This window comes from Prionailurus bengalensis, chromosome A1, assembly GCF_016509475.1.
Source record: "Prionailurus bengalensis isolate Pbe53 chromosome A1, Fcat_Pben_1.1_paternal_pri, whole genome shotgun sequence".
Lineage (NCBI taxonomy): Eukaryota > Metazoa > Chordata > Mammalia > Carnivora > Felidae > Prionailurus > Prionailurus bengalensis.
In genome coordinates, this window is record NC_057343.1 from 52,101,248 (window position 1) to 52,114,384 (window position 13,137).

General features: G+C 41.0%; 1 protein-coding gene across 2 annotated transcripts in view; it reads left to right on the top strand.

Annotated features, from left to right (window-relative positions):
- Positions 1 to 13,137, top strand: part of SLAIN1 (SLAIN motif family member 1) — a 62,177-nt gene that overhangs the window by 31,356 nt on the left and 17,684 nt on the right. The window contains exons 3-4 of one of the 2 annotated variants that reach the window (XM_043581147.1): positions 11,580 to 11,729; positions 12,870 to 13,019. In XM_043581147.1, coding sequence (XP_043437082.1) covers positions 11,580 to 11,729; positions 12,870 to 13,019 — 300 coding nt within the window. The remainder of the gene's footprint in view (positions 1 to 11,579; positions 11,730 to 12,869; positions 13,020 to 13,137) is intronic. The other variant, XM_043581156.1, reaches the window with a different exon arrangement.

Below are 13,137 nucleotides of genomic sequence, written 5' to 3' on the forward strand. Positions count from 1 at the left end.
CTTGTTCTTTTCAGGTTAAATTAGGACTTTCTGACTCTGACAGAGGCTGACTCCTCACATTCTGTGGCCACTTTCACTGTCCTTACATTTGATTAAAGCCACAGCAGTTAGGTCTAAGAGAAAAACAGCTTCTATAAAAGGGAATTTTTAAGCATGCCTTTGAAGTGTAATTACTGTTGAAGTCAAACTTGTTTTCTAATCTCCCTTGCTAATTGGAGATGGGAAGTCTGATGATCTGTGGAGTTGCAGGGCTCATTCCGGTCTTAGATAACACTGAATTTGGTCCATGTGTGGTTCGAGTTGGCAGCTTCAGTTCTGACCAGTGATGAAGTGGAAACAAGTTGACATTCCAGAGAATTTCTCCTTTCCAACCCACATTTTTCAGTTTTTAGACCATGGTCCTGGTTAGAGAAGACTCACAGGAAGATCCAGTAGTGGCAATGAGAGAAGAGCATTCAGCCTGTGGTCTTGAGACTGGTTAAAGGCTGAGAAGAAGAAAAGTCTAGTGCTTTAATGATGATGACTAGACACTTTAACCAGCAAGTCTCACTTTGCTATTAAGTCCTAGGAAACATTTGATGTATTAAATTCAAGATGAAGAATAATTATAAAAGAGCCCAATGGAATAAATGTTGTTAAATAATACTCTATGGTGAAGTTTTATAACTTATTCAAAAATTAAACATTTATCTTCCAATCCTTGCAGGTATACAACACCCTAGTTACTTTTAAACCTAATATAAAACTTTTTGGGGGGGGTTGGGAGAGAGAGTGCATGCACACATGCACGCCCATGGGAGAAGGGCAAAGGGACGGGGGAGAGAGAATCTTAGGCTTCACGCCCAGTGTGGAGCCCAGTGCCAGGCTCGATCTCATGACTGGGAGATCATGACCTGAGCCGAAACCAAGAGTTGGACACTTAACTGACTGAGCCACCCTGGCGCCCTGTTTAAACTTAATCCTAATGTTGAAAGTGACTTTCTTGATTAGCTCTAGGTATTATTTATATGGGTAAATGACCTCTTTAGCTAGACGTTTCTGAAAGATGGTATATATATCATGTTTTTGTAAGTTATTACATTTTGAATACAAATGGAAGTTTAAATACTGAGTATCACAATGTTCTGGGGCTGTATGTTTATATAAATATAACAAACATGTATATTAAACCTGTATAACAAATATGCATATATATTATATATGTTAAGCGTGTGTAATATGTATATATATATTAGCCTATCACACAAACACATGTTTATAAACATGAATATGTGTTAACATGTAACAAACATGTTATATTGACATATAGCAAGTAAATATATGTATACTATGTGTATGGGTACATATACCATGGTTACTGATTTGAAAATGTTTCATTTGTCATCATAGGTTGAATGAACTAGCACTGTGGGAAAGATTCAAATTAACCTGGTATGTTTTTCTACCTATAATTTGAAGAATGAGGGTCTTGGGGACTACAACTAACTTGCCCTGAATAAACAATCACCAGGAATACCAATCAGGGAGGGATGTCTACTACTTCTGCAGCCCTTCTCCTTGTAGGAATACACTGGCAAATGCATACTGCTTGAATCCTCTTTACTTTGCGTGTGTCTGGGAAAGAACTTAAGAACACCTGTTTCAAAGAAGCAGCAGGACTTCCCGGTCCCGTGTGCTCATTCATCAGGCCATGGAGAGCTGTGGAGAAATTAATGCTTTTCAAGTTTACCCAATAAACCTAGAGGATCAGATAAGCTGCGAGCCATATGTACCTACCCCAGGGGGCTTGCTCAGGTTGGGGCCGAGTCAGCAGTGCCTGCTTAATGTGAACTTAAGGCCCTTCGGAAACCTTGTATTTCAGTCTGGTCAGAGTTGATGAGAGAACCAGTAAAATACTATCTTTACCCAGGTTCCTGAGTCCCTTTAAGTTTAGTGCAGACATGGGAGTGCATCTACATGTAAGCGTTCTATAGGCTCTTGCCTGTAGGTATGGACAAATATAATCTGATCACCTGGGAAATTTATAGCTGAGGCGATGGTTCGTGAAAATAGAGTGGTGGTGTTTGGGTTTAGGTCAAAATGCTGCAGTCTGGATAAAATTTCCTGCCACCATAAGGGAGAATAGCAAGCTTTAGAAGAGGAATGTCTCCTATCCATTCACTGATCTTAGACCACTCTGTCACTGGTGTTTGTGAAGGGCCATGCATGGGATTCCTCTGATTGTTTGGCTTAGTATTGAGGCCTGTCCACCTGTTGTATGAAGAAGGAATAAAAACAGAGGATTGAAAGTTTATCTCCCCTTTCCCTCTTTCCCTTACTTTGCAGGACTCTGTGGTTAAAAAACACCATTATTTAAGAGTCAGAGACAGGACCTTAGCAGCCCGTGGTTTTGAAGAAACCATACTTGTTAGAATGTGGCATTTGGGACATATGCTTCCTCTGAGATAGTCTTTGGATACAGAAGTGAGCACCGTTGACCTACCCTGATCAAATCGTTGAATGTTCAAGGTTTAGTACTTTGCCTCTGAGTTGAAAGACTGAGTCTGTAAAGTTGTCTAGATAAGAAGACGTAATGCAGAAAGCATGCTCATCATTTTGACAAGACATGTTAAAATGCCTGAGAATTGGGAAGAGTAAAAGGGCAGATTTCTGCACTTCCTTTCTAGCTTCTAGAACATTTCCCCTCTGGGTTTAGAGAATGATTTTGCTACAACTTTAACTTTTCAGCACTCTCCAAAAAAAAAAAAAAAAAAAAAAAATTCAGTGGGTGAATGCATGCCACAAGCTTTTGTCTGGTGCTTGCCCTGTTTGTTATCGTCCCACAAACACACCTAAACGTGGGAACCTTGCAAAAGCAAGATGCTGCATGATTTGCTCCATTTGAGAACTAGCATGTGGCAGGATGGAGACTGGAATTCTGGTATCTAGATTCTTAGTCCAGGGTCCTTTTAGTCTTTTGCTGATCTTTATTATAATATGTTATGAAAAATTACAGTAAGGAGGTACACTATTGGCCATCATTGTTATATCACATCATGTGACATACCCTTATGATGCAGTTCGAATCCTGTGCGTTCTCCAGAGTGAGTATTGTTAAACTGGTATGTCTGTTACCCTGGGGGTTGGCAAATTGTGGCCCTGTCTGGCCTTCAACCTGTTTTTGTATGGCCCAGGAGATAAAAAGAGGCTCACATTTTTAAATGGTTGGAAAAAATAAAAATTCATGACCTATAATTTTTGTGAAATTCAACTCTCTGTATATATAAGTAAAGTTATATCAGTGCATAGTCCCATTCATTCATTTACGTGTTGCCTGTGGCTGCTATATAATGCTATGATGGTGGAATTAAGAAGTTGCAATGGGGACTATATGGCCAGCAAAACCTAAAATATTTACTAGTTGGCCCTTTGTAGAAAACATTGGCCAACGCCTGTGTGAGACTGTTGCCATGATCCCTGAGTTTCACTGGTATTGAATACAGCCATCTAGCCCTTCATTTTATTCCCTTTACCAAGGTCTTACCAAAGATCTCTAAAATTCCCCAATGACACATAGCCTGCAGTCGCTAAGGTGGTCAACTCTCTAAACCTAAACCTCTAGGACATAAATGCCTTTACAGAAACATAAAACATTTGCTAATATCTTCAAATAGTTTTTTAGGCTCCCTTATTGTTACAGAGTCACCTAGGCAATTACTTTGACTTCTCCCCATGGGGGCCACACCATTACTACTACACTGGTCTTTTACTCCAGCCTGTGCCTTCTGAGCATATTTATTGCCTTCTAATTTACAGATAACGGAGGCCAATATTGCATTCTCTGTATCCTCACTAGCTTTGCCTTCTAGTTGCATAGGAAGAAATAACTCTCCCTTTTCTAAGGCTGTTCCCTCTACCTTACCTCTCTGTCACATTCCTTCTGATCTCCAGGACCTCAGTTCAGTGCATTCCCCTTTTCTGTAGACTCTTGCTTTCTCTACTGGTTCTGTTCTCATTCTATCAGTATGTAGGTCTCCCTTATCCTAAAGAACTATCCTCCCTTGAGTTTCATGCTCTGCAAACCTACAACCCTATTTCTCTTATTTTTATAGCCTGATCTCTCTAGGAAGAGTTATTTCTTCTTCCTCATCTTACATCTGCTTGACCTATTAAAACAGGTTTCCGTTCTAGCTCCTCTGTTGAATCTGCTCTCTTCGGTGGTCCAGTTGTCCAGACAGTTGCCGTTTCTTAGTCATCATCCCATAGTAACTTCTGCGTCCATGTTGCAACCCTTCATTATCTTTAGTGTTTTTGGGCTCTGCTCATCCCTGAACTCTGCAGCCTTTCCCAGTCTTTGTTACTGAGTCTCCCTTTATCCACTTGTAAATGTTCCTGAAGTCACTTCTCTTTTCCTTGTGTACCTTCTTCTTGGGTGATTTTATTCATGCCTGTGGCTTCATGTAACACCTACTTGTTGATGTGCCCCGAATCTTTTTTTCTCTAGCTGCTTTCCTGAACTCTCCACCCCTTAGTGGGCACCAGCACGTAGGTATGTCCTATAACCATCTCAAATTCAGCTGCTTTTTTCCTTTCATTTAAGCATGCTTATCTTATGTTCCCTGTCTTAGTGGATGGCATCAGTGTTTTAGAAACCATGGCATTAGCTTTGGCCGCCTCCTTTTCTCCACTCCCTGTATTCATTGGGTCACCAGACATCTCCTCTTTAGCTCAGATGTGGCTTATTTAAAATATTTTCATCAAATGTTCTGCTGATACTTTAGTTTGATCCCTTGTTTGATCCCTAGTTTGATCCCTCACCAACTCTGCTGTGAAACCTCCTAACTCGTCTTTCAGTCATTGCTCCCTGCCCGAATTGTCCACCATCTATATGGCCATTTGTGCCGTCTTCATAACATACATATCTGACCAGGCCTTTCTCCTCCTCAGTCAAAACACAAATTGAATATTAAAGCGCATCCTCCTAATGACCGTGCGGAAGCTGCCGCCACCCATCCTCCAGCCCTAGCTCTTCTCCTGCGTCCCTGTGCTTCAGTCCTAACAACACGCACCCTTCCTTGACCGCGCACTGCTTCTTCTTGTTTCCGTGGCTTCACATAAGTTATTTCTGTCTGGAATGGGAATGGCCTCGGACCCTGTAGGATAACCTCCTCAACCTTGAAGGGCCATGTTAAACATAATCTCTCCTGGTGAAGTCTTTGGACTCCCTTGGAAAGTTAATCATGGTCTTCACTGTGAGTGTACTTCACGGTGCCTTTTTTCCACTTACTGTATCACATCATATGCATATCTTACTTGCCTGCCTTCTACACTAGCTGGTCTTCAGAAATTGGAGTGGGAAGGAAAGGAGGGCAATAATCATATTTTATTCATCTCCGTATCTGCAGCATCTGGTACTTTATAGTCCCATGGTGGGTGCCTGCTCAAATGAGTAGAGAAATGAATTTTAAAAAGCAGGTGGGAGCATCAGGGCCAGATTTCTGAGAACGACTGTGGAGCAGGGAAATAACTATGTGCTGTGTGTGTCTTTGAAAGATATTTGCGTCACTACTCGAGACTGACCTTTAATGTTTTTTGTTTTGTTTTGTTTTGTTTTTATCTCTTGGTAAATTTTGAATGAAGGAACGACTCTGGCTGTGCTCTATAAATGTAGGGTGTCTGCATAATGCTAGAGCATGCCGCTTTATTTTTGGCTCACGGGGCACAGGGTCTTGCCTGTGAAGATTTAAATGATAGTTGACCAGTTTCTCAGGGAAGATCCTGGGTTAGGGAATGATGGAGAATATAAATTTGGGTAGCTGAGAAGAGCCACAAGCGAGGAGATACAAAATTATAAGTTATTTAGAAATCAGTTCTGTGAATTTTAATACAACAGATCTAAAATTTGCTTTTAACGAGTTTTCATCAGACTTATTAAAAGCTGAAGAAGTAAAACACTCACAGGGGCTGCTTTAGACTGATTTCTTAACATGTGATCCTTCTGTCTTTCAAAACAATGGTCCTGGATCGCCTGCTTTGTGTGAGAGATAGATAAGAGAACGTGGCAAATTAGACTGAGCCAGCCTCTGCAGGCTGCAGTTTTGCCTTTGACAGTCTTATTCGTCAATGAGAAAGGAGAAAGAAGATGGAAGTAGGGAAGATCAGGGCTTATTTTCTAAAATAACTTCCCCCTATATCTTAGTCTGTTCATGCTACTATGAAACAAAATCCCACAGAGGAGGTGGGCAGCACTTTACTGCTCACAGTTCTGGAGGCTGGATGTCTGAGACCAGGTGCCAGCATGCGCAGGCATGGGGGGCCCTCTGCCAGGTTGCAGATTTCTTGTGCTCTCACGTTGTGGAAGGGGCTCAGGAGCTTTTTGGAGCCTCTTTTATAAGGCACTGCTCCAGTTCATGAGGGTTCTGTTCTCATGACTTAAGCTTCTCCCAATGGCCCCACCTATAATGCCTTCGTGTTTGGGGGTTAGCACTTCAGCATGTATTTTGGGGGACACAAACATTCAGACCATGGTACCTGGATTAGAAATGTGGCTGTACTGTTAGAAGCTACTAGAAAGAGTAAGAGCACTGCCCTCCAGGACTTCCTCACCCAACTCAGATGCTGCACTATTGGAGGTAGCATTTATAGAAATTCTACTAAACCCTCTTTTAGCTGTTTTATGAACAGTTTCTTTTTTTTTTTATTTTTTTTTTAATGTTTATTTATTTTTGAGAGAGAGACAGAATGCGAGTGGGTTAGGGGCAGAGAGAGAGGGAGACACAGAATCCGAAGCAGGCTCCATGTTCTGAGCTGTCAGCACAGAGCCCGACGCGGGGCTCGAACTCACGAACTGTGAGATCATGACCTGAGCCGAAGCCAGATGCTCAACCGACTGAGCCACCCAGGCGCCCCAACAGTTCCTTTGATTGTAAGAGATGGTAACATTTCAAGAATTTGAGTAAGCTTTGTCACCTTCTTGTAAGGCTTCCTGCCAACTAGTGTCCTTAGCACGACCCTTCACCTTAACGTTGCAACCTAGCATGGCAGGACCTAGCTCACCCTAGGCAGGGACTCCTGTTAAATCTTGATGTGTCAATCACCTGATCATAGGCCCTAGCCATTAGTAATATAAAGTCATTTAGGTGGAAACCGGAAGATTCATACACACAAAGTTCAACAACTTAGTGGCTATTAGGAAGTATTAATGAGTTGTACTCCTACAGGTATATTTCTTCATTGAGCCTTTATCCAGCTGGGCTGAAATGTCTAAACTAACTGTTGTCTTCAGAGATACTGTGTATATTAAGTTATAGTTAATAAAGTTTAAGAAATTGGGCAAAACCATTTAGATGTTAAGGTAGGAATGGTAAAATGGTTTGAAATAAGGAAATGTTAGTAAACTCACCAAGATTTTGACCGCATTGCACTTTGATTTTATACTGTGTGCCAGACATTGTGTTCAGTACTGAACTGTCTATCCCTGTGGTGAGAAGAAAATGTGAAAATAATTGTTTCTAGAAGATGTCCTAGCACTGCTTTATTTTTGAACTCGTTTAGCTTCATGGAGTTACTGATCTTTTGAGGATGACCACTGAGCTTCTCATTAGATCAGTTACTCCTTTTCCTTTCGTGTGAATTCCTGCTTTCTTAAGTTTGATTTTGATTATATGCAGAGACCTACGTGTTCAACAAAAATTTGAATATTTGCTGTATTTGCTATGAATCTAGGCAAGGCATAGAAGGAATGTCATTGGGGCTGGAAACGTATTTGTTAATAATTCTCAGTTTGGAGAATTAAAGAAATTTAGATTCTTAAACCTATCCCATCATCTGTCCTTTGTGATTTTTCTTATTATTGTCATCACTGGAACATTTATCGAATTAAGTTTTTTCTGGGGTGGGGGGGTTGTTATACTTAATGATTTCCAAAAAATGGCTTCAGAGGCGCCTGGGTGTCTCAGTTGGTTGAATGTTTGGATGTCGATTTCAGCTCATGTCATAATCTCAGGGTTGTGGGATCAAGCCCTGCATTGGGCTCTGTGTTGAGTGTGCAGCCTGCTTAAGATTCTCTCTCCCTTTGCCCCTCTCCCCTGCTCGTGTGAGTTCTGCCTTTCTCTTAAAAACAAAAACACAAAACAAAAATAGCTTCACAGATCTGTAATTTACTTTTTCAGTCTGGCAACTTTGAAGATGTACCGAAAATAATTGACCATTTTTGTTTTTTGTAGAAAGATGAGGGTTCAGTCCATACCTTAGTACCTAATCACATTTATTTCCATAGAAGATGCTTGTTAGATCAGGGAGGCAACATAGAAGGTTTTGCAGTACAGGTGTGTTAGCAAGGAAGTTCAGAAACACTAGAGGTGGGTAGGAGGGCATGGCAGTGGGGAAGGGTCCTGTGAGGTGATCCGGAGCGCCTTCTAGATCCTGTGTGCCCTGAAAAGCCACCGCAGTACTAGTATCCGACTAACACAGCTTTGGTCATGACATTCAGGGTGGGCTTGCCAGGGACGGTGATGGCGGCTACAGGTTGTTTGAGGAGTAGATGACATTCATCTGGTGCGAGGTGGTGAGCATCCTGGTCAAGGAAATTGCAGTAGGACTACAGAGAGCATGTGGGAAGGAGTGTCCTGGGAGGCTGTCCAAATTAAGGTATTTAGGAAGGAAAACCTTCAGCATGTCCTGATGTTTGGGCCCAGCTCCGTTATATCTAGGGCTTGGAATAGAACAAGCACATACATAGTCCTAAGCCTCATCCCAAGTTTGAGAAGCCCTCTACTTACTGGTAGTACTTTGCAGTAGAGTGTAAGGAAACATAACTGTTGTTCAGAACTTTGTTTCCCATTTTCTTCTTTAGCAATGCCATCTTACTCCTTTTTTAGGGTCATTTCAATCATCCCTGAGCCTCTCAAAAAACATCCTGATATGAAAAGTCCATTAAATTAATTGACTGAAAAAGATAAAATTGCCCTTTAGAAGGTTGTTTTGTTTTATTCGCTATAGAAATGCTTTCTGGGGCACCTGGCTGGCTCAGTTGGTAGAGCATGTGACTCTTGATCTTGGAGTTGTGAGTTCAAGCCCTACGTCGGGGAGTAGAATTTTACTCACAAAGTATTAGCAAAAAAATAAAAATGCTTCCTGTTACAATTCCTACAATTCTTCAGCTACATAGTGAAGAATAAGTAGGATGTGATGGCTTCCTGTCCTTTCCCCTCTCCTCCTCCGCCACAGCCTTGGGTACTAGTCTAATGTTGTTGTTTTGTTAGCTTGCCCCACGATAATTCTCCTCCCTCTTCTTAAAAGCCTCCATGCCAAAGGACAATGTAGAGCATTCTTTCTTGCAATAGATGCTAATTGTGTTCTTAGTCAGGATCTTGCTGTCATTGCCACAATCACTGTACCATTGTGCTGGGAGGCTGGGTCACAGTAGTTATTGTGCAGAGTAGTGAATGCTGTTTACTTGGGATGCATTGTCGCCTGCATCTGTGGGTGAGAACACGCAGTTACTGTAATTTGCCTGGCAAGTGATCAGACATCATCTGTTAAGCAAGTTAGCAGTCACAAAGAGCTATTGATCTTTTTTTTTTTTTTAAATATAGAATTTTAATGAGAAACTTTGAGTCCTAGAGATTAAAGGTGCAGGAGTGGCTACCTTGGGTGTGTTGCATACCAAGCCCTACTTTGCAGTGTATTTGGGAATCAGGTTTGTGTGTCTAGAAGTTACAGGACGGAGAATGGCAGCCTCTTGGGTCTCTGCTCTGGCTGAGCTTGAGAAGAGCTCACCCTTAATTACAGGTTGGGTAAGTGAGGTGACTGCTGTCAGTCAGGAGTGACGCTGTGCTGCAGGGTCCCCTTCTGGACACTGGTGAATTCTGAAAAGTGTGATCCTTGTGCAGGCGGCTGCTTTCCTCTTTCACTTGCAGGAGGAAGAGCTGTTTTGCATGTAATTGTTGGAATGGGGCGGTACTTACCTCCACGACTCTTGCTGGAATAAGAGGAAACACTTTGCTCTTTGAAATAACCTTGGTGATATTTTGCAAGGCTCTTAAGTATCCCCATTTTGGAGCAGATTATTTTCTTGACTCCCACACCCCATCGTTTCTGTCCCTTCAACTGCACTGCCCAGTTTGAAGTGCTCCTCAGCCATCCGCTGGCTCATTAGTGGCGCTCATTAAGAGTGGTCTGGGGGGGGGGGGGCGCCTGGGTAGATCAGTCATTGAGCGTCAACACTTCATGATCTCACGGTTCCTGAGTTGGAGCCCCATGTCGGGCTCTGTGCTGACTGCTCAGAGCCTGGAGCCTGCTTCGGATTCTTTGTCTCCCTCTCTCTCTGCCCCTTCCCTGCTCTCTCTCTCTCTCTCTGTCTCTCTCTCTCTCTCTCTCTCTCTCTCAAAAATAAACATTAAAAAAAACATTAAAAAAAAGTGATCTGGGGATGCGAGTCAGGCAGTCCTTTTCATACTTGCTGCTTCAGGTTTGGTGAGATTTCCAGCAAATACAGTCCAACTAACTGCTTTATGTGAAATTTAACCTCCTCTGTAATTCTTATCTGTTCCCTCCTGCCCTGCTTATTATTATTAGTCCACGTCTAAGTGATTGCTTTTTAGAAGAATGGATTTTGCTTAGCAAAGTAATCCGTATGCCTTGAAGGAAGACTATGTGATGCTTGGTGTGACTTCCTCAAGTTTTTACGGTTTTGAGGTCTTTTGCATGATCCCAAGAACTCGGAAATAGCAGGGGTTGGCATTTTGGGCCGAGGGAGATACGTTAATTCTGTCAGGTGAAGCAGTGTACGAAGAATTAGATCATTTGCCCGTTGTAGGTAAAATTCCTTGTTGTTCCTTAAAGTACTAAATTAATAGTATATATAATCCTACCTTTAAATGTTACATAAGTAATACATGTTCAATACAAAAAATCTGGAAAATGTTTTTTATTAAAAAAAATGCAACAAGTTGCCAGTTCATCTCTACACCTTCCATCAAAAATAGCTGTCATTAAATTTTGTATCCTTCTCCTGCGATTTTGTATTGTTTTTCCACAATCCTTGGTTTGGATGCAGGGCTGTTAAGAAACGCAGCAGTTCCTTTAAGTTTGTGTCCTATAAGCCAAGAACAGGTTTCCTTAAATATTGCTTGATCAACATTTTCCATATTAAATGGGTTGAAAATGAACCTTAGGAAAAAATATGGGACTGTGTATAGGTAACAGTAACATTCCCCACAGTTTTTAAGCTTGAGCTTTTTTGGACACTGAACGTTTATATTATTACAAAACACTTAAATCCTTATGCAGAAATAGGAAATAGAAAGCATTTCTAATGTAGAAATTCAAAACAGGTTTTCATTATTACACAGGTATATTGGCTTTAATCAAGCTGATTCCTAGGTCTTAAATGAAGGTATCAGTAGGACTCTAATTCACAAATTGCCTGTTTTTAAGTATTTTCACCTTCGATATGTGGAAGTCATTTAAGTTATCCTTATGAAAAGTTGCTTTGTCTTTTCATTTTTTTTTTAACCTCTCCCCTTTCTCCTTCTGACAAATAAGCACCTGCTTCCGGATAGCTAACTGCTGCTGTTTATTTTCTGCTTCTGTGACAGCTAGCCGATGGCGGAGTCTCTTCTCTTCAAATGTCTCCCTGGCTTTTCCTTATAGTCCTGTTGCAAGACTCAGCCCTTATAGCAATGGCATTAATACTCCCAGCTTCTCTAAAACCTCAAATAAAGCAATACTAACACCTGAAAGAACAGGTAATATTTCAACTTCTTGACCAGCTGCTTGCTTTATCATTCAGTCACCAAAAACAGCTCACCTGTCCTCTCTTACTGAAAAGTTGAGGGTGATCTTGTGACACAGATTGTGTGCTGCACACTTACTTTGGGCACCGAGAAGGCTAGCCTTCCTTTGTGCTTGAGCACCATTGGTGTGCTCCCAAGTGTGTGCAACAGGCAGTTTTCCTGGTTAGCAAAACTATACGTATATGGCTAGATTTCCAAATGCCTAGTGTGCCTTTAAAATTAAATGTCGAACACAACTCAAGTGTTTTTATTATGACTCAGGAATGTAAACCTTGTATGTCTTAATTTTTAAAATTTTATTTTTTCTGGTAGCTTTTTATTAAGCCAGGGCTCCACAGGAAAAAAAAATACCCACAGTAGCTTCTTATGAGATGAAATTCTCGCCATTTCCTTATTTGTCTCAGCATTGGTGTGATTCCATTCCTACAGTTTTTCTCCCTTTGGGGCCTTTCTTCCTTTGTTCTTTTACCCAAGCCATTGCTTTTTTTACTTTTGTGGGTGACTTCCCATCTCCTGGGAGTACTGTACCCTCTGTCATTGAGATTTTATATATGCTTCTGTGTATATATGTGAGCCTTTTACATGTGATGTTCTTATTCATTCATAGCTCTATTTGTACCTGTTTGAAAAACGGACCAGATTATAGTTTAATCTTATAATTTATAATCTGTTACTACTAGAGAGAAGCATATGTGATTATTAATCAAAAGTGAACATGGAACTAAGTATTCTTCTATAATGTCTTCAGATATATACTTACCTAATGGGATGCAGATTTCAGCACTAGTGATATGTATACATTTTGATGTGGTAAAACCATAATTCAATCTGCCCTCTTAACAGTTTTTTTGGTGTATAGTGCAGAGTGATATTTTTTAATTATGAAAATTGAACCTGAAAAAATATATGTGAATCATGAACGTGTGAAGGACGTGCATATTGTCTCACCATTGAATGGTTACGTGTTGGTCACCCTTCAGTGGCATTATGAAAATAGGAAGAAAATTGCTGACTTGATACATGAATTGCAAAGCATTATGTAAATATCAGTTCTTCAGACCAAATGATAAACCTGTTTCCTTTGTTTTTCAGGTTACACTTCCAGGGGCTCCCCTCTCAGTCCCCAGTCCTCTATAGACAGTGAGCTGAGTACTTCAGAATTGGAAGATGATTCTATCTCCATGGGATATAAGTTACAGGATCTCACTGATGTCCAGATCATGGCTCGTCTCCAAGAAGAAAGTATGTTCTCTTTAAAGTAGGAAACTTCTTAAATTAGAGTCTTCTACTTGAAATGTGAGGGGATAGGGAGGCTTAGGCATTTCTCCCAAGGTAATGGGTAAGCATTAGATTCTTTTTC